Source organism: Asterias amurensis, chromosome 22 (genome assembly GCF_032118995.1).
Source record: "Asterias amurensis chromosome 22, ASM3211899v1".
NCBI lineage: Eukaryota > Metazoa > Echinodermata > Asteroidea > Forcipulatida > Asteriidae > Asterias > Asterias amurensis.
Genome location: NC_092669.1, coordinates 11605852 through 11631285, shown reverse-complemented (window position 1 = coordinate 11631285; position 25434 = coordinate 11605852). Strand labels below are relative to the sequence as shown.

At 38.8% G+C, this 25434-nt stretch overlaps 3 protein-coding genes across 3 annotated transcripts; 2 read left to right on the top strand and 1 right to left on the bottom strand.

Annotated features, from left to right (window-relative positions):
- Nucleotides 1–882: 882 nt before the first annotated feature.
- LOC139953786 (reticulon-4-interacting protein 1 homolog, mitochondrial-like) lies at nucleotides 883–3154 on the bottom strand. Its single transcript, XM_071953351.1, has one exon. It carries the CDS (start codon nucleotides 3017–3019, stop codon nucleotides 1730–1732), a length of 1290 nt encoding a protein of 429 aa, XP_071809452.1. The 5' UTR covers nucleotides 3020–3154; the 3' UTR covers nucleotides 883–1729.
- A 166-nt stretch (nucleotides 3155–3320) lies between these two features.
- On the top strand, nucleotides 3321–12799 carry LOC139953784 (protein ILRUN-like). Its single transcript, XM_071953350.1, has 6 exons — nucleotides 3321–3627; nucleotides 5075–5235; nucleotides 6111–6308; nucleotides 7001–7078; nucleotides 7442–7563; nucleotides 8680–12799. The coding sequence occupies exons 1-6, from the start codon at nucleotides 3473–3475 to the stop codon at nucleotides 8878–8880; spliced, it is 915 nt and encodes a 304-aa protein (XP_071809451.1). The 5' UTR covers nucleotides 3321–3472; the 3' UTR covers nucleotides 8881–12799.
- Nucleotides 12800–13500: 701 nt separating this feature from the next.
- Nucleotides 13501–19178, top strand: LOC139953783 (uncharacterized). The gene is made up of 5 exons (XM_071953349.1): nucleotides 13501–14810; nucleotides 15614–15794; nucleotides 15901–16083; nucleotides 16632–16774; nucleotides 17563–19178. The coding sequence occupies exons 1-5, from the start codon at nucleotides 13501–13503 to the stop codon at nucleotides 17642–17644; spliced, it is 1899 nt and encodes a 632-aa protein (XP_071809450.1). The 3' UTR covers nucleotides 17645–19178.
- The last annotated feature ends 6256 nt before the right edge of the window (nucleotides 19179–25434 follow it).

Here is a 25434-nt window from a genome sequence, read left to right as displayed (position 1 = left end):
TATGCATTTTATAAAAAACGGTTACAAACGCTTTTCAAAGCCCAACTCGACCGATCCAAGGCAACGTGTTCCTTTAATGATAATTGATTTGATTGTATATTTCTACAAAATATTTAACATGTTTAACAGCAACCCACTTCACTAAAATTGACTTAAGGCTATTTCAAAATTGTTCTTTTATTATCAAACTACATAACAGTGCATGCCCAATTTCGTAAAGCCTGTAAGCACAAAACAGCATAGGAAAACCTTGCTTAGCATAGAAAAAACTTGCTTAGCAGAAATGTATTGCAAACTAAAAGTACCATGGTGTACAATTGCAATGACTGGTATCCCTTGCATTTATTGCTTAGCAAAAAGATCATGCCTGTACCACTACCAGACACAAAGTTCAAATCTACAGTATGTAACTTTCAATGGCTTAAAGACACTGGACACTATACAACAAATTCAAAGACCAGTCTTCTCACTTCGTGTTTCTCAACAATATGCATAAAATAATAAACCTGTGAAAGTTTTAGCTCAATTGGTCGTCAAAAATGCAAGATAATAACGAAAGAAAAAACACCCATGATGCTTTGATTTTGCTTTGATTTCGAGACCTCAAAATCTAATTCTGAGGTCTGGAAATCAAATTCATGGGAAAATAACTTTTTCTTTTTTGAAAACTATGTTACTTCAGAGGGAGCTAAAGTAGCACTGCATTAATTTGCACAATATGTAAATATATTTGTACAAAATTATAATTTATTAACTAATAAAAAGTTAAATTGATATTATAACAAAGTGAGTTTGATAACCAAGATCTGCAAATCTGCAAGGAGTAATAAAAAAATTTGATCAACTTAGTTAAAAGTCTAACAATAATTATTTCTTTTGAAAAATCAATAATTGGTAATTCCAAATGGATTTTGAATTTCCCCAAAAGTTTGATTAATTGTGACCTTTTCGATCCTCTTCACTTTTGTTTACATTATCCCCAAGAAACATACACTTGTATTTCATGGCCAAAAGGGTTTAAAGGGGCTGTGTTGTCATGATCAAGGACGGTAGTCCTCTGTACAAAGAATGATGAATTCTCACCATAGACCTTATTGCAAATACCCGGTATGCGCCAGAGTGTGTGAAACATGATTGAGCTTTGGTCATCGGTTGAGCATTTTCGAGTGTTCGGTTAAACCCCCGTGACAAGCCCGTTCAGACCAAATGGAACCGACTTGTTGACTCGGTTGGGCTTGGTTGGGGTCGCACTCCGAGTTTGGGGTGGAATGAGGTGCATGCTGGTCTAGCTAGCGACCAAGTTGAAGTTTGATCGCTAGCTAGACCAGCATGCACCTCACTCAACGGTTAACTTGGGCATTGGGTATTTGCACAGGTGTTAAAGCTTTTTAAAGCTGTAAACTGGCTGGGTAAGAGTGTATAATTCCATGTACAGCCAGCCACAGGCCTATTTTGATCAAAATGACACAGCCCCTCTAAGGTTAGAAGGCTTATTAACGAAAAGAAAGCTAAGAATAAGACCTTCACTTTGTTTATGAGAAACATAACTAAGTTTCAATGGCTTATGCCAGGCCTGGAATTTCATCTTTGAAAGGGCAAGGCCATTTTCATTTTGAAAAGGGTACTTCCATTGGAAAATCTCAAAGTCAATGGGAAACTTTTGAAGGGGCACAAAGGCCAAGACCAGGGGCAACGGAAACTAAGGCCTACATGTAATTCCAGGTCTGTTTTAAGCATTTTCAAAGATGTTCACACGTTTTGGGGACACAGTTTTTTCCTCGTTCACAACAGCGATGACAACTTTCCCTCTTGCGGGACCCTTCTCAACTTTCTGATAAGCGTCAGGAACCTCGTTGAACGGAAACACCTGATTCACAACAGGTCGAATCTTCCGGTCCTGAACCAACGCTGCAACATCTTCCAGTGCCTTAGTGTTAGGTGTCGCAAAAGCCCAGCGGTACTTGCTCCCGGTCTTGATCGTCGACAGAGCCTTCTTGATCAGCGAGAAGCTAGCGGCAAGGCTTCCTATGACAGGGCCCTTCTCCTCGATCATATCCAGGAAGGGTGTCACCAAGGTGACATAGTTAGCCCCTTTGGCTCCATTTAGGAGTCTCAACGAGTATTCTTCCACGCTACCCCCAACTGTGTCCACTATCAGGTCAAACTGGCCAAGTTTTCGGAGTTCTTTTTCGGGGTCGGTGGTTTTGTAGTCGACGACGTGGTGGGCACCAAGACTGTAGACAAAGTCAACGGAATCAGTAGAGCAGGTGCTGATGACACGTGCACCCCATGCTGCCAGGAGCTGTACAGCAAAGGATCCTACGCCTCCGGAACCACCGTGCACCAAAACCATCTTCCCGACAGCATTCTCCGGGCGAAACCTCGAGATGGCGTACGTCGCGCTCCACGACGTGATCGCGACATAGGGGATCGACGCAGCCTCAATGTGGGACAAGATCTTGGGTTTGTGGCTCATCTCGCCTGTTGTTGTGACAACGTACTCAGCATGCGCTCCCTGGTTGACCTGATTGATAGTTGCCCAGACTTCGTCGCCAATCTCAAATTTCTTGACGTCCTTTCCCATGTCGACGATGACCCCCGAGCAGTCGCGTCCGAGGGTCAGGGGAAACTCTCCCCCTGGACTGACTGTCCTTGCCTTGTTTAGAAGCCTTGCTCCGTAGCCGCCCCTCAGCTTTATATCTAGCGGGTTAACGCTACTTGCATAGACTTTTATCAGGACTTGGTCAGGCTTGGTGATCGACGGAATTGGTTTTTCAACGAGTTTTAACTTGTCGTTCCCACCGTAGCTTTCAATCTGCCATGCTAACATTGTAGTCGCAGAGTTTGTCAAACTTGACATGGATCGTAAGGCATTGTTTGTAAAGGCTTGTCGTCTTAGATTGTTAAATCTAAAAGCAGTTCTAGACAGTGAGTTAGTTGCTCTGCTGCACAAAGTCAACATGGCTGGGATTACGGGGCTTTTCCACAAAACTCTTATGCTACAAGCAGTTTTCTGCATAGTGATGCTGTGCTAAGAATACCAACAATCATTAGAATAGTTAACACTGATAGCTTCGCAGTTTTAAATCAGACTTTTTTGCTATTTTGGTGAGGAGCTATTTTGAGCATGTTATTCTGCACTTCCCAGCACATGTAACTTGGTTTGACCCTTATTTAAATATCGCTACCTTTAAAAATGACGTCAGGGTCAAGTGTTTTTTTACATTGGTTACCGTACACGTCGTACATAAATAACACGTCTTGTGATCGGGTACCAACGATATATACACGCAACACACACATTATCGATCGTATGCACACAGTACACACAAACAGCGTAGCAGTTACATTTCATTGCAATGTTAATTTTCCGTAAATGTGTCTATTTACATCGAAAATAAACAGAGACTTTCCATTAACAATGTCGCTATAAGTCTTCTTAAATGTGAATAGAAAATTGAAGGACATTAAGATGGACGTGGATATGGATTTGGACTCTGAATTTATGACGAAATTCAGCAGTTTAGGAACGACGGACCGGGATGTTTTGGTCGGTGAATTTCAGAAACTGGCCGGTAACAATTTGAACCCGACCGCCTGCGCTTTCTTCTTGGACATGAACAATTGGTTTGTTGTTTTGTTTGTTTGTTTACTTATTTACTTCTTGTGTATGTTTTTCGTTATTATGGTTAATTAACAGCAACACACATAAACCCCAGTTATATAATGTGTTTGTAAGTCGTCGTATTTGTACTATAGGTCGTAGACAGTGTTGTTAAAATTGAAATTGTTCCAACTTAATCAATGTTTGTGTTCGTTTCAAAAACTAAAAAAGAGTGTTGGGTTAGTGTTTATTATTTAATTCCAAAGGTTTCATTCATTCATTAACCAAAACTGTTAAATTCCATCTCATGAATTGAGTTAATTTAATACAATAAAGGGTTCAATACTAAAAAATAATATTGAAATAACAATCAATTTGTGGTTCTTAAAAATACATTCTTGTTTCTTTCTCAAATCAAAATAGATTTCAACTCATCTCCATAAATAAATGTAAAATCTTTCTTGCTAAACAGTAACACTAAAGATCGAAACTGTCTTCATTTCAAACTTTAAGATGGACTAGTTTCATTCAGTCATGAGTGTCAATTTAGTTTGAGTTTTGTTTGATAACATTCTTGTGTGGTGGACCTAATTTTTGTACACATTAACAACTGTCAAAATTTGTTTTGTTGTTGAAACAAATTGTCCACTCGCATCCTTCTTTCCTTTCAATTGATGCATTTTTCATGAAAGCAACACATTTTCCCTTCAATCAGGACACTTTTTTACCTGTGATGAAAATGTTTTTCTAAGTTCTTCATCCCTAGACTTTAAAACTGACTGACTGAGTTCTAAATAAAAGTTTTAGAATTTCCTGATAGAGTGGGCGTGGCGTGCACCACTAAATGTTTATTCTTAAAATGGGACAAGTATGGATTGTGATACCTTTGAACTTGAACCAGAAACTATTTCAAAAAGTTAAAATTATTAACCCTTTTAAATTTAAGTTTCAACTCTTGGTAGCTTTTTTCCAGTGAGTAGATGACCAAGAAACCATTCAGCTGTGTATGGTTTTGTATTGTGGCCATTGCAGGCTGTTGATGTAGAGCATAATTCAAAATCACAGTGTATCAAATTGAATGGTCAGACAGTACAAGAAAGACTAGCCCACATAAAAAAATAAAAAAAGGATTGTCTGTATCCGCATCTTTTTTGAAGCGTCATCTTTTTATTTAGTTTCTTTCTTTTTTTTCGCGAGAAAGACTACAATTTTCATTTATTTTTGTGTCATCCTGGCAACAATCATTTCTTTCAATGACTGATTTAAGATACTAATATTTTTTAGATTAAGTTCTACAAATCCAGCAATAATGTAGTTTGGCTCATTCACTTTTGTTGTTTAATTTAAAAAACTACAGACTCGCAAACTTTACAATTGTTCACTAAGATTCTGTTATAGAAAGTCTGGATTTAACACCAAATTTCTTGCATAAAGTTAATTATTCACCTCTGTGTTTTTTTATGACTGCAGGAATTTACAGGCAGCAATCGGATCTTACTATGACATTGAAAACTCAGCTCCTCAAACAAAGCTTCCAAGGATGATGTTGATTAATGATGTCACCATCGGCGAAGGAGAATCCATCCCACCAAACACGGAGTTTATCAAAACATGGCGTGTCAAAAACAACGGTATGTCATCAGCAGTGTTGTAGCCACAGTGGGCGATGCTGGGGGAGGGGGGCCTGCCCAGAGATAACTGTCCAGAATTGCGCCCAGCACTCTCAAAGTACACTTTGCTACCCATCCCAGCACAGATTTTCCCCAGGTTGCACTTCAACAACTATGGCCTCTTATCTAAAACTGAATCATTTTGTTGAACTGCTCGTACTTGGTGGACTAAATTGGATTTAGAGCCAACCACTAAAATTGGTCTAGTTACAATACAGGGCCAAACTTGAAAAAACCCACGTCACACATAGCAATTGTTGTGGTGCCATGTGCTTTGGCTGTGGTACCCTTTACAAAGTTCTGAAACAAGTTTACAGTTTCCTCATAGAATTGCCCCTTATCAGAGCAAAATTGCTGTGTCCGTTCAAGAGTAAATTTTAACTCCTTGCAGCATTCTCTCTAACCAGTAGTCTGCTGGCCAAATGCCAATTTAAAGTTGCAAGGACCAGTCAAAATTCAAGCGATCTTGCTGGCTGGTTCAGCCTTGGGAAAACATCCCTATTTTATTTTAAATACTGACTATATAGTGATAAAGCAGGTCCCAATTTCATGGCTCTGCTTACCACTCTGCGCTGACGATCAAGCGCCAAATTTCTGCGCTAGTTGTGTTCTGGTTCTGGTTCTGGGAACCAGAACCAGAACACAACTAGCCCCTCTAACCTGTAAAATCTGCTTGATGAAGCCTAGAATTCCCTGCTTCCGCAGTGCATGAAATTGAGCCCTGTTCGTTGATGTGGTGGCTTTGCCATTTTGCAGAAAGCAGATAAATATATTTTCCCCTAAAATTGCCATAACAAGTTTCTTATTTCTGTAAAATGTAACTTTCTTTTATGCAGGTGATGAACCCTGGCCGCCAGGTATTTGTTTACGTTTCACCAGCGGCCATCAACTTGGCCCCCTAGACCGTATCTTTCTAGAAAGTGTCGAACCTCAACAGACATTAGACATCAGCATTAGGATGCAGAGCCCATCAACCTGTGGTCTCTACCAGGGACAATGGAGGATGTGTACAACAACTGGGTTCTTCTTTGGGGGTAGGTGAAACTGATCAAGTTTATGGACTGTCTTATCCTACCGGTAAAGAGCATTCAAACTCTGATGTTTCTGGCAGAGTGTGGGTTCGATTGTCAGTCGTAAGACACTATAAACCATGAAGCTTCGTCCTTCGGTTGGGACCTAAAGCCGTTGGTCCCATGTGTTGTGTAACGCAAGTAAAAGAACCCAGTGCACTGAGAAGGGGTTTGCCCTGATGTTCCTGATTGGATTGGCAGCATGTCGCGCTACAGCACCTCGTAAACCATTACATTGTGCTATAAAAGGAGTCACCTCATAATTCAAACATAGTCCCACATACTTTGGGGGTGAGTGAAATTGATCCAGGCTTGGAATGACACGCAGGCCTTCAGTGCCCCTGGTCTTGGCCTTTGTGCCCCTTCAAAAACTTCCCATTGACTGTAAGATTTTCCAATAGAAGTGCCCTTTGCAAAATAATCTCAAAGTTGAAATAACCACTGGCCCATGGTGATCACTAGAATATTTTGGTGTCTATGGATTTTTTCCACCCAGGATTTCGAGTTCATTCGTTAACGGTTTTAAAAACTGTTTATTAGTAAACATCCCATTCCTAGGAGTGGATTGATTTTTCAATATCTGTCCGGGTTAAGTTCTATGAGGTGTCACTAGGAGACTGCAGTAAAAGCAAAGTTTTTGACCTTTGACCTTACAGACACAATATGGGTGATTCTAGACGTAAGAGCAGATGGAATGCTGGGTCTCACTCAACAGATGTCTTCACTAGCAACTGGTAAGTCAGTCAACTCATACGGTCACACAGGCCTTGATAATGAGATTGAAAACGAGTGGAGCAATTCATTCAATAGAATGCATTCTGTGTGCGTCATGATCGTTGTCGTTTTCCAGAGGCCACTGCCACCTACTCCTAGGGCTGAAACAGGGTTAACCCTTTTACAGTCCATACGGATGTACAATGTAGGCTTGGGTATTATCAATCTGAAGCCTGACCGGTAGAGCAAAAAGCACTACCTACCAAGTTTTAGTAGCAAGTGTCACAACCGGGATTCAAACCCACACTCTGCTAATCAAACACCAGAGCTTGAATCCGGTGCTCTTAACCGCTATTGAAGTTCTAATTGTTTTTTGTTTTTAGCTCAAATAGCAACTCCCATCAACTCCACACCTCTGCCTTTCGGGGGGCATCCTGGGTCACCAGGCAGGCCACATGATCAGGAAATAAATGCCGCCCTGCCCATCCGACCTCCTCTTTTTCAGGTGAGTATTCTTTCCCCCATAACAGCACCTCAGCAAGTAATATTTTTAGGGAAGCTTTCTACTATTGTTATCTTCAACCTGTGTAAGTTTGATGTAAATCTATGGACATTGTGTTTTTTGTCCTACAAAAAGTACATAGACCCTTTAACCCTAGTGTTCCTGCAGCCGATTTCACAAAACACTGGGATTAATCCTATCTCGAGTTATGACGAGTAACTCGTCCTAACTTAGGATCAATCTGAAGGTATGCATGCTACAGTGCAGGGTTGGGACTCGCTTTTGCATTGGTGCCCTTTGCAAAGTTCTAATACAAATTGTAATTTTCCTCAGGGAGGTGCCCCTTACCAGACGGCAATTGCCACGCCCCTTCAAGAGCAAAGTTTAATGCCTGCAGATATCCTCAGGCTTTCGAGCTACAGTCCCAAAATTCACTTATGAGGCATTCTTGGTTTCACTACCAGAAATATGTGTTATATAACAATATTATTTTTCTCTATATAGGATTTGAGGCATTGCATGGTGAGGTACCACTGGGTGCGTTCGATAAGCTTCCCTGGGTCGACCCCGCGGTGCTCACTTGGGTGAGCCCCTGACAAGAGCTCGAACGATCACACTCGCCCTCTCGTTGTGACGGCATGCACCTCAGGTCACCCCCACGTGACCCACTCCACAAGCAGGGCACTGGGGGCTGACCCGGGTGAGCCCCATCAAAGCTATTCGAACGTACGGGGGCAGACCGGGGTCGACCCAGGGAAGCTAAACGAACTCACCCAATATATATTTAGTTTGCGGTAACACCATGTGTGTATCTACTAGAGAACTTTCTTGATTTATTCTACTACCGCGAAGTAGATGTTCGGGGTTTGGGAGACTTCTCAGTTCTGAAAAGAACTGTCCTGCTTTTTTAAACTATTACCCGGGTGGATGGTATAGAAAATAAACGGGGACTACTACTTTAGCTTATAGGATCGTGATTAACTGTACTACCGCGGAGTCAGTTCTTAAATTGGTCTTAACGTTTTGACTAGCTTGCTCGAGTCGTCGTCAGGAGACCGAATATTTTTCTCTCTAGGATTTATTTCCTAAAAACAAAATTTTATGGTTGACTGTTTTCAGGTGAACACACAAGAGCCTCAAGCAATATTCACCACATCACCGCACCAGCCACACCCCTCTCAGCAATATATACAACAGCTACCACTAAGCTCCGCCTACCAGGAAATGTCCCTTAGTAACCACTCAACAAATAGCCAATCAGAAGAGAGTTCTCAACAGCAGCAACAACCCAATGGGCTGGGTCGGCCAGGTTTATTATAGCATTATGTTAAGACAGAGTTTAATTTTAGACAGTTGTAATTTTATGGGAGGGTGTGTTTGAATAGTTTCGTTAGCTGATCCCCTGGCCCATTTTTAACAAACTGTCAACTGTGTAATTCTTTGAGGAACTGAGGCAAAGGCAAAGGCAATCAATTTTTAAAGTCAACTCGCAAGTCATATTTGCTCAAGTCAAGTCAAGTCATAATGTGTCAAAATAAGCCAAAAAACTCTCGAAACTCCCATGATATTGTGACAAACTTAAAGGCACTTGACACCTTTGGTAACTGTCAAAGACCAGGGGCCAATTTCATAGAGCTGCTTAAGCAACAAATTGGCTTTTAAAGCCATCAAAGTTGCAAGAGAATAATAAAAGATAAAAAAAACCACCCCTGTTGCACAACTTTGTGTGCTTTCAGATGCATAATAAACGGCTTCAGCTGAAGTCTTTTAATATTAGAATAAGAAACTATCGCAATGAAGCTACTCAAACACGCCCATTATTTACAGAGCCCTTTTTGAAAGTGCTCTTTAAAGGAACACGTTGCCTTGGATTGGTCGAGTTGGTCTTTGAAAAGCGTTTTGTAACCGTTTGTTATAAAATCGATATGGTTAGAAAGATGTTGTAAAAGTAGAATACAATGATCTACACAAATATGTCTCGAAATTGCGTGGTTTTCGTTTTACCTCGTCGACAAACACGGCCGGCCATTTTGACGCTGACCGTGTTAGTTCGCGACGTACAATGAAAATCGTACAATTTTGAGTAATACTTGTGTGGATCATTATATTCTACTTTTAAAACATCTTTCTAACCATATGCATTTCATAACAAACGCTTTTCATAGACCAACTCGTCCGATCCAAGGCAACGTGTTCCTTTAAAACGAAAACCATGTAGTGGTTTTTTGTATTAAATTTGCATGTATAGAATTTATCATTTGAAGCTAATTAAAATTCTCAAAATACAAACAAATCGGCAAGTCTTCTCCAAACGTAATCATGTCCCAGATTATGTGTGAAAAATTAAGTTATGAGATAATTAGACCTGCCCCAGAAAAATGCAAGTCCAAATGTAGATTTTCATTATTTTGTTGTTTGTTACAATCTTAACTCAAGTAAGGGAATCAATAGCTTTCAGAAATTCTTTCCACCACTTTTAGAGAATGTCTGAAACTGAACAAGGAATCTTTCACTAGGAAATATCTCTTTTCCCTCTCAACAAAAATTCTGTAGGAATCTTTACTATTTTTAGACCTGTATGTAAACTTGTATTTTAAAATTTATTTTTAAGGGATATCTATTGCTGTAATCTATTTAAATTACAGCGGAACTTATTTACAATCAAACACAATGTTGAAGACATCAGTTGAGTATTCCGAATTGTGTAGGAATATAATTCCAAACTCCCTGCAGCTGCTAGCTGCTGATCTTTTCTGGACAAGTTTGAATCACTTCTCCAGGCCTGTGTGCTTCGTTTTCGAAAGGGCAAGGGCACCAAGGCATGTTCTCCTTGAGTAAAGGCATCCTATTATTAAATTGTAAATTTCTACTGTCGGCATTTCAAGGGAACAAAGGCGGGGGCAGGGGGCATGGAGGCAATTGCTTTTGTTGCCTCCAAGAAGTTTTTAGGCCTGCTTCTCTTAGTAGAGACTTTTCTATGATCTAAACTTAGGAGAATTTGACCATGCTAACGACTTTGATCTTGCGATGCCCAAGTGTGACAGTAACCCCAACTTTAATTGGAACAATAACAAATTGTGTTTTGGCAGGCCTAACTTCAGCGTACTATAGTTGGGACAAGTTCACAAATTGAGCATGACATCTTCGCTCTGCTTCTCACGTACGCTAACTGCGTGTGTCCCCCCTGAGGGGGCTATTACAGTTTTCATAAACACAACAGGTACCCTCCCCCATACTGTATACATAAAATGTAAATGAAGATTTTCCTGCAGTTCTTCAAAGAATTTTCTCCATGAAACAATTCTTCTCACTTTAAGAACAAAGTCAAAGGCTTGTTATGTCAGTCACTGAAGCCGAAGCAAAAGTTTGTAAAAAATAAAAATTGTAAGAATTTTGTTTTCCTTTTGCCAAAAGCGGAGTTGATTGTGTGTTACTTTTTTACCTCACTGTCTTTGTGAAGATAGAATTCTGCCAATTTTGTTGTTCGATTCTAGTTAGCAACTTGGGGACTTGGTAATAATTGTTTTTGTCTGTAAACTCAATTAACGAATGCAGGACTTGAGTTGCCTTGAAAATTAATTTCATGTGAATTATTTATTATACTTTTGAAATAACACAATATGTAATCTTGAAATACACTAAATTTGGGCATGTGATTTTTATATCAAAGTGCTTGTTCGTCTTTTAGAAATAGTAATAAATAATGGCTAAATATTTTATTGTAAATTATTATTTAAGAAGATTCTAACACTTGTTGATAATGGTCTAGGGACAGAAGTAAAATTTGGCTGGTAATTATTTTGGAGTGATTAATTTTTTCAGAAATTGGTAGAGAACAGTGGTGACTGGACACTATTGGTAATTGCCAAAGACTAGTCTTCACAGTTGGTGTATCTCAACATATGCATAAAATAACAAACCTGTGAAAATTTGAGCTCAATCGGTCGTCGAAGTGGCGAGATATAATTGAAAGAAGAAAACACCCTTGTCGCACGAAGTTGTGTGCTTTCAGATGCTTGATTACGAGACCTCAAGTTCTAAGTCTGAGGTCTCGAAATCAAATTCGTGGAAAATTACTTCTTTCTCGAAAACTACTTCACTTTAGAGGGAGCTGTTTCTCACAATGTTTTATACTATCAACCTCTCCCCATTACTCGTAATCAAGGAAGGTTTTATGAAATTAGTAATTATTTTGAGTAATTACCAATAGTGTCCACTGCCTTTAAGAAAAACAGCAAAATAAGGGGAAGTTTTCTGTTTTGAAAATTATTGTTTTTCCAATGGAAGTGCTGAGGTTCAAAATCCAATGGTCTAGTGGTTTTATCCCCAAAACGAGTAGAACACAAATCTCTATAATTTGTTGTTTCTCAAAACTTTTAAAGAATCAATCTTTGTATATTTCACTTTCTTGATGAAGAAAAGAAAACATACTTATAATTCAAGAACTTTGGGTGAGGATTTTATTTGTATATTATACATAAAGAAGGAGGGATGTAAAACAGTGGAATTGTTCATATGCTATATTATATAACCAGTAGATTTTAGCAAGATAAACGACCAGTTGCCTGAGATGGTTTAATTTATTTTATTTTGACTTATCTTTTGAAGGTTTTTAACTAAACAGGATTTGTAGAGCTGACAAAATAGTTAGCAGGCAGTGTTCATGTTTATTTGATCAACCGGACCATACATGAAATTTTTACAAACTTGTGCAAATTTGGGCTACAATTAGGAGAAATTAGTGGAAAACAATTTACAGCTTGTATTTAACAACATTGTTCCTTATTTTTGTTGGCAGCAACTGACTCATCTGTCAAGCATTTTGTTTTAGTTTTTCAGACTAGTTTTTTAATTATGGCTTCATTAAGGGGAAATCGAATAAACTTCATTGATTATAATCAATATACAGCCTTCAGAATAATTTTTCAGAAACAATTGTGGTTTTTATGATAGATATAAAGATGAAATGGTTTATTAAAAAACTGTCCTCGCAGCACAAAGGCTGAATAACAACGATTTTACATCAGTTTAAAAATTGAAATTAAATAGGAGGCAAATTGGTAATAAACAAGGTGGAATAGTTGAGCCACTCCCCTAATTAAAAACATTGCAGATTGACATTTAATTTAACTCAAATTGTGTCCTTGACAAAACCTGTATAAATACCTTTAAGTTGCATTAATTTATTCGGAGAAGGAATGGATCTGACAACTTGCATAAGGGAGACTACAAATGTCCCTACATAAAATAAAAAAGGGTCAATTGTGAGGAATTTCAGGTTACAGTTAGTTCCTTCGTTATCCTTTTTTTTTTTTTTCAAAGGACACTTTTGTCACCCAAATTGATCCATGGACTTTTTGAAGATATTTAAATTAAATGCATCTTTATGTGTGAAATACCTGCATATCATTTGATGGCTTCATAATGGTTAGGCAACCAATTTGGTTTCATGTAAAACAAACATAATTTGAATAAATTATCATAATTAAAGTTGATATTATTATTGTGTGGTTTCCCAGTTTCGTTTATTGTGATGTTTAAATAACTTATTTATGGTGATACTTGTGTGACATATTTTGCAGGTGATGATTTTGGGGATCAAACAACAATATTTAATCGCTGGCTCCTTGGATATTGAAGTGTATATCATAGGACAAAACTGGGGGAATAACCAACATTAAGAAAGATTTATTTCCTTCAAATCATGCCTCAAATAATTGACTTTTAATATGCATTTCAATTTTCTTTGGGCTTAAACAGAAATTCAGTTTGAAGAGGTGTAGCATTGGAAGCACTTTATATCATTTGGACAGGATTTCAGTTGAATACAAGTCCTTAAATTAATCTATTTATTTTCATTATAAAAATAATTTTATGCATACTGTTAAAGTACACGTAATCACTTAGAAATTTCGACAACAGAGGGCGCGTTTTTCAAAAATGGCGGCCTCCAGGGTGAGGGAAAAAAAAAGCTGTCTGCTAAAGATTGCAGAATTTGTCTTGATTACAACCTATATTCTCACGTTTTATGGAAGCTGCTGTCAGCCATACGAGTTAAATCCATCAAAGATGCTCACGCAAGTACAGAAAACATGTCTGGTAGTATTTTTCTCTCAAAATTCATCTGATAAGAACTCCGAAATAATTTCAGACCTGCATGACATTTTTCAAAAAGGAAATCATGAGAAAGAAGTGAAGGCAGGCATTGTTTATGGTGATGTTGACGATTTAATTTGGCCGAATGGTCAGTCAGTACATTGGGTTGATAAAGAGTCAAGAATGTCCTTTGCATCCACTGATAAAAATGGAGTTTTGACTCTATTTCCAAAGTATAAAAAAGACAGAACTTGCCTGAGTGTGGCGTCGATGAGTGAAAACCCCAAAGCAGTGTTGTTCACGGGCTTTCTCAACATAAAAACAGTTTTAGAGTGGGTGAACGATAAATGCAATACATTCATAAGCCTGAATGGAGGACTGACGTATGGAGGTTTGCATAGAGAATCCATTCAACAGAATCTTTTCCATGTGTCCAAGATTTCAAATTTCACCATGTTGCATTTTGATCGCCACCGACGGAATCTTGTGTCATCTCCACGCCTTGAAAATATCTCCAAGAATACTGGAGAAAACTTTTGTAGACGACCCAAGTGTGAGTCCATAATATTTAGTGGTCAATGCCATCAAAGTATGGAGGGATGTTATTGTGACATTGGGCAGAGTGATCGTCCAAATGCCGATCTTTTTGTTAACGACAAAACTGTGAGTGTGAAATCTTGTGATGTAAAAGACGACACTTGTTGCACAGAATCCGTGTACAATAATAAACAGGACACTCATCAGTTTTATATTGATGAAAAGAAGATCCCACAATGTGAAAGACTCACTACTATTCCCACCAAAGGTGAGTTCTTTAACAAATTCCTGAAAGCCTCCAAACCTTTTATCATAGAGGGCGCTACAGCCCACTGGGATGCGCTTCACAAATGGACGATGGATTTCCTTCGGGAGCGTTACGGCAATAATGAGGTTCACATCAAGCTAGCCCCAGATGGACTCTTCGAAGGGGTTGATGATGTCACTCACTGGGAAGAACATGGAACTTTTGAGATTCCGAAGAACATTTTTGAGAAATTACCGTTTCCTGACCTCGTCGTTGTGAGACCAGCGTCGATAAACGTGAAGTTTTCTGAATTCCTGGACATGATTGGAAACCATAGCAACACTTCTACCTCAGAGAAGCACAAACCAAGGTATAAAAAATACTGCACAACTTCTTGAACGAGAGACATAAATTTGAGAATTTTTGGAATTCTGACAAAGTATATTTTTAACCATGTGAGGAAACCCTGTGAGTGACACTTCCTATAGTTCACAGACTAGTAAGTAGTATAACCATAGAGCTGAGCCCAATTTCATAGAGCCGCTAATAAGCACAAAAATTTGCTTAGCATGAAATTTCTTCCTTGATAAAAACATGATTACCAACAAAATTTCCTTTTGTTGCATTTTACGTGTTACTGGTATTCAGCTGATGTTTGCTCATCCTGAAAATCATGTGGAAATTTGGTTGGTAATCCTGTTTTTATCGAGGCAGACATTTCATGCTAAGCAAATTTTGGTGCTTAGCAGCTCTATGAAATTGGGCCCAGGTCCTTGCTCTATGGAACAACTTCCAAACAATGATTAATTTTGCCAACATTTTCTGAGTGTTGTGGTAAAAAGAGCAAGTAAAAGAAAAATCTTGACATCCAAGACGTTACTTGCAGATGACTTTCTAGAACAAAGTCTTCTGAGACCAAAACTTTTTCCCGGCCGAGAAACGAAGGCCCAGTTGCAGAACTGCAAATCACAGAGAGATTATTTTTCTTGCACACAGTGTTGCTGCAAACTTTACTTAATTCTCATTACAAGCTAGTCTTATCTTTTCCTGGTGTGTTGAAAGTTGGTCAACTTGGCTCTAAATGCAGCAAATTCGTTAAGTAATGCTAGTTATTCAATATATCTATTTAAAACAAAATGTGTTTTCTTCTGTTTTATCTTATTTTTTAAATAGAGCATCTGCCTATCTGGAGTATTCCTCGATCCCAAATTATCTTCCGGAGCTTGAGCAAGACGTGGAAGAGTTTCCTTTTGTCCAGGGTCTGTTGAAGCGGAGACATCTTAACATTTGGCTGAGTGACGGCAACACTTTAGGAAAGCTACACTTTGACCCGTTTGATAATTTTCTGTGTCAGGTATGATTGATTGAAAAAGGCCTCAGTTGGTCGCAGGTTCAAGTCTGGCCTGAGTCAATTGTTCTTTGTTCAACCTGAAATCGTTTACTTGTTTACTTTTCTTCAGATCCGTGGAAGAAAACAGCTGATTCTCTTTGAGCCACATGACAACACCAAGATGTACGAGGGCCACATCCCCGAAGCAATGTTAGGATACGACCGACATAGTGGTAAATTCCGACGCAAGAAACTCTTGGAGAGTACAGCAATGGTCATGGCCCCTGCTGACATCCTGAACCCAGATTTTGAGGTAAATGGTTTTTGAGGTGAACAGTGTCCCAATCTGGGATTATTTCTATTGGGGTAAAAGTCAGGGGTGAGATAGTCAAGAATAACAAATCCTCAACCCTTTTGGTGCATAAATGAAGCTCCCTGGATGTATTTTGGAATTGTTTACAGACTTTTCACGTAATTTTAAGTAGATATTTGAAGGTTTTATCTTAACAAGGGCCAAATTTGTGATCCCTTTTTTTTTTCTGTTAAAAAATCTGAAGGTGCAAGGAGATCAGTGACAAAATCCTGAAGTCAATAAAAAAAAAATGTCAAATCACATGCTTTGTTAAATTTAAGCCCTTTTCACACAACAGCAATTTAGCAAGGGACCTTTGCTAAAATTTAGCAGTGGTTGAACTAGTTTACAAAAGGCATCACACGTAAACGGAAAACATTGTTTTTATTGTCCATGTTCCCTATGGAAATCTGGTCAAACAATCATTGCTGAATTCAGACCTATAACAAAAGACATACATGTGTGAAATTGATAATCATCTCTTGTTTTGTGTTCCTTTCTTCGTGAAGAGATTTCCTGCATTTGCAAAGACACATCCTCTAAACTGTACTATCAATGAAGGAGACGTTTTGTTCATGCCGGCTTTCTGGTGGCACGAAGTGCAGTCTTATCCCAACGTGACTGAAAGACGAAATCTGGCCGTCAATTTCTGGTAAGAATTTTAAAATAAAAAACCCTAAGAGCTCTCTTCTTGTGAAGCAGCTTCAGCTGCAGCTTGATAGCCTTGTCATAATAGGGTCTAATGGCAGTGTGGGCTAGAGCATCAAACTCACGTTCTGGTGGTTAAGTCATCAGAGTGTGGGTTCGAATTCCGGTCTTGACACTTGAGCCCTTGAGCAATGAGATGCTTCACTCTAAGTGCTTCTCTCCACCCAGGGGTAAATGGGTAAATAATGTAATTTTAACCAATTCTCATCAACGCGTTTTACATTAGTGCCCTGGTCAGGGCCAATAACATCCCTTTTAGTGTTTCTCAGCGCCCTTGGGAGTATACAACTTGGGCAACAGTTTGTATCGCTCCAAAGGCTTTTTCATTCTTAATATCAACCTCTACCCTCACAGGTGAAGAGAAGCAATTATAGTAAAGTATCTTGCTTCAGGACACAAGTGTCATGACCGGGATTTGAACCCACACTCGGTGACTTAGCACCAGAACTTGAATTTGATGCTGTTAACCACTCGGCCATGACACTCTACAGGGTACCTGTAAGGGCAGAGATGGTTCTTGCTTAGCATGTTTTTTGTGCTTACAGGCTTTATGAAAATTGGTTCGGGTGGCTAGTCAGATAGGACTAGCAATTCTTTTTATGCGTACAGGCTTTTTGAAATTTAGCCCAGGCATTTTAACTGGCATTTGGCCTGCAGACCACTGGGAGAATGCTTTGACCTTTACTTGATTTCAACTAATTCAAATAATCAAAATTACTGTTGTTCTTTTAGGTATGAGCCCTTTTTGACTAAGGAATTTCCATGCGCCCACTGCAAGCTGGATGTGAACCCACTCTATAGACATCTCTTATGATGAACTACTAAAGAGAGATATCGCCTAACTACAAACCCACTGAAAACAGGATGTGAACCTTCCACATGTATCAGTTTTGGGGTTCAAGTATCCCACGCCCACCCATAAGACTGGAGTCTTTGTACTCGCTGCAAGTTTATTGTGAACTACACACAAGATTATTGTCCAAGCTGGATGTGAACCCTGTACACGGATATCAGTTTGTATGTTCGAGTGTCCCACCATAAGATAAGAGTATTTGTGCTTGCTGCAAGTTGGTTGTGAACTAAACACAAGAAATCTCTTGTCCCTGAACCAAAGTTGAGATGTATCTTCTGCAAGCTGGATCTGACCCCTGTTCACAGATATCAGTTTTTATGTTAAAGTGTCCCACCCATAAGATTAGAGTCTTTGTGCTCGCTTCAAGTTGGTTGTGAAGTATACAAGAGACATCTTCTGCTCTTCAACTCACCACAAAAAAACTCACCACTCACCAACTCACCACTCAAAAATGTACCCCCTGAAAATGGGTTGTGAACCCTGTGACAGATATCAGTTTTTATGTTCAAGTGTCCCACCCATAAGATTAGAGTATTTGTGCTCGCTTCAAGTTGGTTGTGAAGTATACAAGAGACATCTTCTGCTCTTCAACTCACCACAAAAAAACTCACCACTCACCAACTCACCACTCAAAAATGTACCCCCTGAAAATGGGTTGTGAACCCTGTGACAGATATCATTTTGTATTGTCGAGTGTCCCACCCATAAGATTAGAGTCTTTCTGCTTGCTGCAAGTTGGTTGTGAACTTTAGACATTTACTGTTCCTCAACTCTAAACAAAAATGTCACCAGTGAAAACTGAAGGTTCTAATACTTAGCATCTAACTGATAGTGCTGGAATCTTTAAGCTTGCTGCAAGTTGGTTTTGAACTGTACAAAGGAGTTGGTTGTGAACTATTTATTTATTGTCCCTAACCAAAGTTGAGATGTAGTCCTCCCAGTTAGTTGTGAACCTTGGTCACGTTCAAGTGCTGCACCCATATAGTACTGGAGGTGCAGTTTTTATGGATTATACTAAAATATGGTTTGAAAATATGGTTTCTATGTGTATAATTGGATCACATTGTTGTTTCTAAATATTTAGTTTAAACATGGGAAGTGTAATAGATTATGTTGTCAGGTTGCTCTTGTACAAATTTCCAAAAGTTTTACTCTTTTTGTTAGCTCTACAAACTTCTGTATTGTTGGAATTAGAAATCTGAGTAATATAAGTTCTACGACGGTACAAGAGGAAAAATATCCACAATATAAATAAAATGTATTTTATTTCGTTCACTTTTATTGGGAGTTTTCATTGATAAAATAATGATTGTGAAATATATTTGTTAAGGATGTATTTTTTCAATCTGATGACATACCCTCAAGCTATAGTTTTATTATTAACATTTGTTTATAATAGTGAATTATTTTTCCTATTTGTATTGGTATTGTGGATTTAGAATCGGGTTTGTAACAGCAAGAGACTAAAAACACAAAGGTATTGTTAGCAATTCCAATGGAGGTTAGTTTATTTTTAAATATTAATAAAATCTGCCTCAAAATACATCAAATTTTAGTGTTTATTAATATTATTTGGTGTGGTTTTTGTATTCAGTTTGTATGATGCCCCATTAGTGGTCTATCTGCAACTATTTTCATTTATCATTTAAAGTTTGTATGTGAAGAAAAATGCAACGGGCACTGCAATTTATATTAGTTGTTTTAAAATAATGATGAATAGTCTTAAAAGTTTAATCCAGCTGTAATTTTAATATAAAACTCTTGAAGTGTGAAAATGTTGCCTAACGTATCCCATCTGACCAGTGCAGTGTCTTGCCTGCCAGAAAGGACCTACAATGTTCAAGGTTTGCCGGTCAGGGTCGTGAAAGATAACCTCTCCCCTTCTAAACCATTAGGCCCTACCCCCCCCCCCCCCCCCCCATCTTTTAAATAATTAAAACGGAATTTGGGTAAACCCTATTTTGGGGGGAGGGGATGGTCAAAATTCATCTAAAGTTATACAAAATTTGACACATAAGCCTTTGCAATATATTTAGTTGTTACTAAACAAAATTTGAGTCATGAAAATAATCTTAAAAGTTCACGACTTGTGGGCGTACCACTTATTTTTTAATTATCTCCCCCATCCCAAACCTCAAATATTTGTTCAACGCAGAGGGCGCTTTGTTCAATTTATGGTCAACATTTTTCCACCGCTGGGGGCGCTGTCTTCAATTTATGTCAATATTTGTCCAACGCTGAGGGCGCTGTCCTCAATTTATGGTCAATATTTTTCCACCGCTGGGGGCGCTGTCTTCAATTTTGGTCAATAATTTTCCAACGCTGAGGGCGCTGTCCTCAATTTATGGTCAATATTTGTCCACCGCTGGGGGCGCTGTCTTCAATTTTGTTCAATAATTTTCCGACCCTGAGGGCGCTGTCTTAATTTTCATGTATTTATTTTTATTCAACTGAGAGAGGGCGCTGTGTTCCCGGAAACCGCGCATGTGCATCGCGTAATCTTCATAAACATGTCGTCTGCTCCCTGTGGTTTTAAAGTTTAAAATGTTTTCATCACAAAACATGGGTAAGTAACGATTTTGTTGTATAGTGTATTGATTGGTTCGTCTGAAAATAGATGGTAGATTCTTGTTGTGTATCTTAGATGCCGTGGGGCACCCTGTTTTAGTGGGATTAAACTAATAAAACTTGTTTTGTTGAATCAGTTTTGGACGTTGTTGGTGCTGTTGGTTCGCATTGGTTTTTGTGTACATTGGATTGGTGTACTCACTTGAGTTAGTTAAGTTACTCCGGGGATATGATTGACAGGGTAGTCACAATAATTGTGTAGTAAAGTCATTGGTACTTACTCAGTTTAACCCCTACCTAGCTAGATAGGAACCATGATTGAATGAGATGAGATCACACTCACTCACCAGTCACAGCAACTTCACCGTGACAGTGGTCAAGTGGTTAGAGTAGACTGCAGGACTTGCATTTGCATTCACAACTTCAAGGTTGTGGGTTCGAATCCCCAGCTAACCGCTGATTTCACAATGACTAGAACAAGTTAATGAATCACAGTTTCTTGATTTGTGTAATTCATAATCATAGACATTAAACCAATATGTTTGTGAGAGAGATTGGCTGTTGCCAGCTTGGTGTTTATATCCCTTGTGGGAGTTAGCCGAGTTCCCTTGATGGGAAGATCATTCAAACAAACAAACAAACAAACAAACTTCTTAGCGTGAATTCTTGATGAAGCTCGTAGCTGATTTTCTGTTAAAAAAACGATGATGGCAATTTTTGATAATAATATTGTTGCCGTTGACTGAGTGGTAGCATTTGTTGACTCTCATCACACTTTCCTATGTGTACGACCCCTTTGCCGTACAACACCCGGATGTCAGTCAGTGGTAAGGCTGCATGACTTGCAATCACAATGTTGTGGGTTTGAATCCTACCTACCAAACTCAATTGCAAAGGACCAGAGTTTAAAATTTGTCGTCTAGTTACTGAATCACAACTTCTTGATTTGCGCAAGTTATAATTCTAAATTCTGTGGGATTTTGATGGGAGGCCCCTTTAATCAAACTAACAATCAAAAAATTAACAGAGTATACTTGAATCTGAATACAGTATATATTAAAAAGTGAAAATTATTGGCAATATACTTTAGCAGCCCCCGGCCCTACATGTTCCTTCGACTAACTGTCAACCTAAGTTCAATCATGAAGGGCGGAAAAGTTGTAGAAGTCAAGTCTATTTTTTTTAAATGCTCAATGTAAGATAAGATTTAAAGAATTTTTTTAAATATTTTCACTTTAGAGCATTTTTTATGATTATGTCCTTTCTAATTATTTCAAAATTGAAGGTGCTTATTTAAACATTTAAACTTCAGGCCTTGAATTTAACTCACTTGCGGTGGTGCCCTGTGCTGTCATGCAATACTTTGCAATTTGCAAAGTTTCAAAATGAATTTACATTTACTCCTAGTAAGAAGTGACCCTTTGTAGAGGCAAAATGGTTGCGCCCTCTTTCAGAGCAAACTTTAATGCCTTTGAGACCAGTGGTTATCACTGAATGGGCCACCCAGTTGAAATTGAAATCAATAAAAAATAATAAAATGGAAAATCCCGAACCTCTTTTTCACTCCCATTGTTGTTGTATGTTTTCCCCTCTGTAGGAATCCTTGAAGAAACCTCGCTGTGTATCGTACATCATTTCAACAGACACGGTTTTAATCATCACCAAACCATCAGCACATCACAAGTAGTCCTTGCAACAGTTTTGACTGTACACTCCACCTCTTGAAGTTACTGCAAATACTGGTGAGTTAGGACTTGTTATAAATTTTATTGATACATATAGTATAGTTACCCATCGAACCACCCCCAAAGATGAACCCCTTCTATAGTACAATCAATCCCCCCTTTTCTTTCCATCTTGAACCGCCCCAAGATGAACTCCTTCTACTCTAGCCGTGTGCAATCCATTTCAACCCCCCTTTTCATTCCATCTTGAACCGCCCCCAAGATACACCCCTTTTACTGTGAGCCTTGTACAGTCCATCCCAACCTCCCCCTTTTCTGTTACTCTTTAACCCGCCCCAAAGATATACCCTCTTCTACTTAGCCTTGTACTTCAATCCCAACCCTCCCCTTTTCTGTCCATCTTGAACCGCCCCCAAGATATACCCCTTTTGCTATAAGCCTTGTACTTCCAACCCAACCTCCCAATTTTCTTTCCATCTTGAACAGCCCCCAAGTTGTACCCTAACACTTACAGCCTTTTACTTCAATCCTGACCTCTCCCTTTTCTTTCCACCTCGAGCCAACCCCAAAATATACCCCTTTTAGGCTTTTACTATAAGCCTAGTACAATCCATCCCAACCTCCCCTTTTCTTTCCGTCTTGAACCGCCCCAAGATATTCCCCTTCTTCATCCCAACCTCCCCTTTTCTGTCATTCTTGAACCCGCCCACAAGATGTACCCCTTTTTAATGTTAGCATTGTATACTTCAATTCCAACCTCCCCCTTTTTTTACCATCTTGATCCGCCCTCAAGATATACCCTACTAATAGCCTTGTACTTCCATCGCAACCTACCACTTTTCTGCCATCTTGAACCGCCCCCAAGATAGCCCTTCTATTATTAGCCCTGTACTTCGTTCGCAACCTCCCCCTTTTCTGTCATTCTTGAACCGCCCCCAAGAAATACCCCTTCTAGCCGTTCTTTCATCCCAACATCCCCCTTTTCTTTCCATCTTGAACCGCCCCCAACATGTACCCCTTCTACTTACAGCCTTTTACTTTCATCCCAACCTCTCACTTTTCTTTCCATCTTGAACCGCCCCCAAGAAATACCCCTTCTAGCCCTGTACTTCCATCCGGACCTCCTACTTTTCATTCCATCTTGAACCGCCCCCTTCTACTTACAGCCTTTTACTTCCAGCCTACCCTCCCATATTTCTTTCCATCTTGAACCGCCCCCAAGATATACCCCTTCTTTTATTAGCCTTGTACTTTCCATTCCAACCTCCCCCCTTTCCATCTTGAACCGCCCCCAAGATATATACCCCTCCTGTTAATACTGCCTTGTACTTCCATCCCAACCTCCCACTTTTCTTTCCATCTTGAACCGCCCCCAAGATATACCCCTTCTATTACTAGCTTGGTGCAATCCATCCAAACCTCCCCCGTTTCTGTCCATCTTGAACTGCCCTCAAAATATACCCCTTCTACTAAGTGGCCTTGTACCATCCCAACCTCCCCCTTTTCTTTCCATCTTGAACCGCCCCAAGATATACCCCCTCTACTACTAGGCATATTAAAACAAATACATGTTTTGCATCCTGTCTAATTGAAAAAAGGGAGGGCCTTTTTTTTCTTCTTTTGAAAGTGGCCGCCCGACACATTTTTAAAGACAACCAAGCTATTTTCTCAAAACGTTAAGTTTTTCATGGGTTTATCAGAGATTGTTAAAATATATATTCTTTTTTGTGTTTAAAAATAACAACAAAAAAGGAAGCCTCTAAAAAAAGGAAGTGGGATGCTCAACATGTTTTTTTTTTAATTTGGCCTTAGCCTTGTGCAATCCATCCCAACCTCCCCTTTCTGTCAATCTTGAACCGCCCCCAAGATGTACCCCCATCTATAACCAGCCTACACTCTTGTATAACTTATTAAATAATGTTATGAAACAAAATGAACAACTCATAGGTTTTCCGCTCAGTTCCATTTAGTTTTATTTGTTACTTCAATAATCAAAAGTGCTGTCACAAAAACTGTCACATCACAAGAGCAAATATACTTCTTTAAAACAAACTTTATAATAGACAACTTCCTGTCTCATTTGTGGGCAGCTTTTAAACCAATAGGCCCTAGTCTCAGAATTAGAATTGTTTAAAAGTTGAATCAATGTTTATTGAAGTAATTAAATAAACATTGATAAAACTTTTAAACAATTCTACTTCAGAGACTAGGGCATATTGGTTTAATTTGTAATAGCTGTTCATCACTATTGATGGGATATGAAATTGTCTATGATATTGTTTAATAGATTAAAAAATAGTTTAATAAATAAGCCAGTACACTGTTTGTTTGGAACAAGGTTAAATTTAGATACAGACTGTCAAATTTGATCATTGGCTCTTATAATTCATACAATTCTTTATTATTTTATTCATGTGTACAGGTTCATTAAGATGAGGAGCAGCAGTTTCCTCACAAGAGATGCACAAGGGCCGTGTAGATTGCAGCTTCATCACGACTTCAAATACGTCATCATCTCCCTACTACAAGCTTCTCGTACCTCAACTCAGTAAATTATTCAATACTAGGATATTAAGGTAGGTTTGTTCTTTTGTTTATAAATGAATTGTAAAAAGGCCTGTTTACAAACACTTTGACTTCATCATCATGATGTTTAGAGCTTTGTCACACCAGTCAATTCGTCTGCAACTTTGAGTCAATTGCTGCAGTACACACAAACAAAACACTTTGACATCAAAGTAATTTTTCAAACATGGTCTCACTAAACCCCTAATATAAAAATACTCAGATGGCAATGTTGTTTTCTTCTTGGGTATTGCCTGAAAGTGGTTGGCTATAAAATGCCTCCTGGGACATGGACCTTTTGCACTTATTGTAGTCCAGGCCCCGGGGAAAGCCAGGGATGTAAAAAAGTTTTTAAAAAACAAGTCCCCCTGCCCCGTGAGGCAGCAGTGGGGCATGGCTTTGACTTTTACCCAGGACACACTATTTTCGCACAGTCCAACAAAATTGGGGATAAAAAAGCGATGAGGTACATTTGATGAAGTCTTACATTTTGTAAACAGACCTTTATTAATAATCAGTCCATTTATTGTGACTGTTGATGTAAGGTACATATTGGTGCTGGCAGAGGAATATTTAAAGTTATTTGCCACTTTCTTTAGTATAACAAATCAACTCATCATCAGAAAGCTCTTAATAATTGGCAATGTCCACATTTCTTATACTAATGCTAAGCTGGAATATAAACATGCGTTGCTGAAATTACTCTAACTCAGGGTTCATGTGTCTTAATTCATTCTCTTGGAGAATGAACTTTCCTACAAATTTGACCAATAAATAATTTATCAAATTCTCCAGCTCAGCTTTTTCATAGCGGTGCCAATTAAAGTGAATTGCCGAGGAGTTTCTGTCGGTAGTACTTCTCCTGAATTCCTTCTGCCAGCACACATCTATAAAATAATGGAAAGACAATTAGTTAGTATAGTATACATGTTT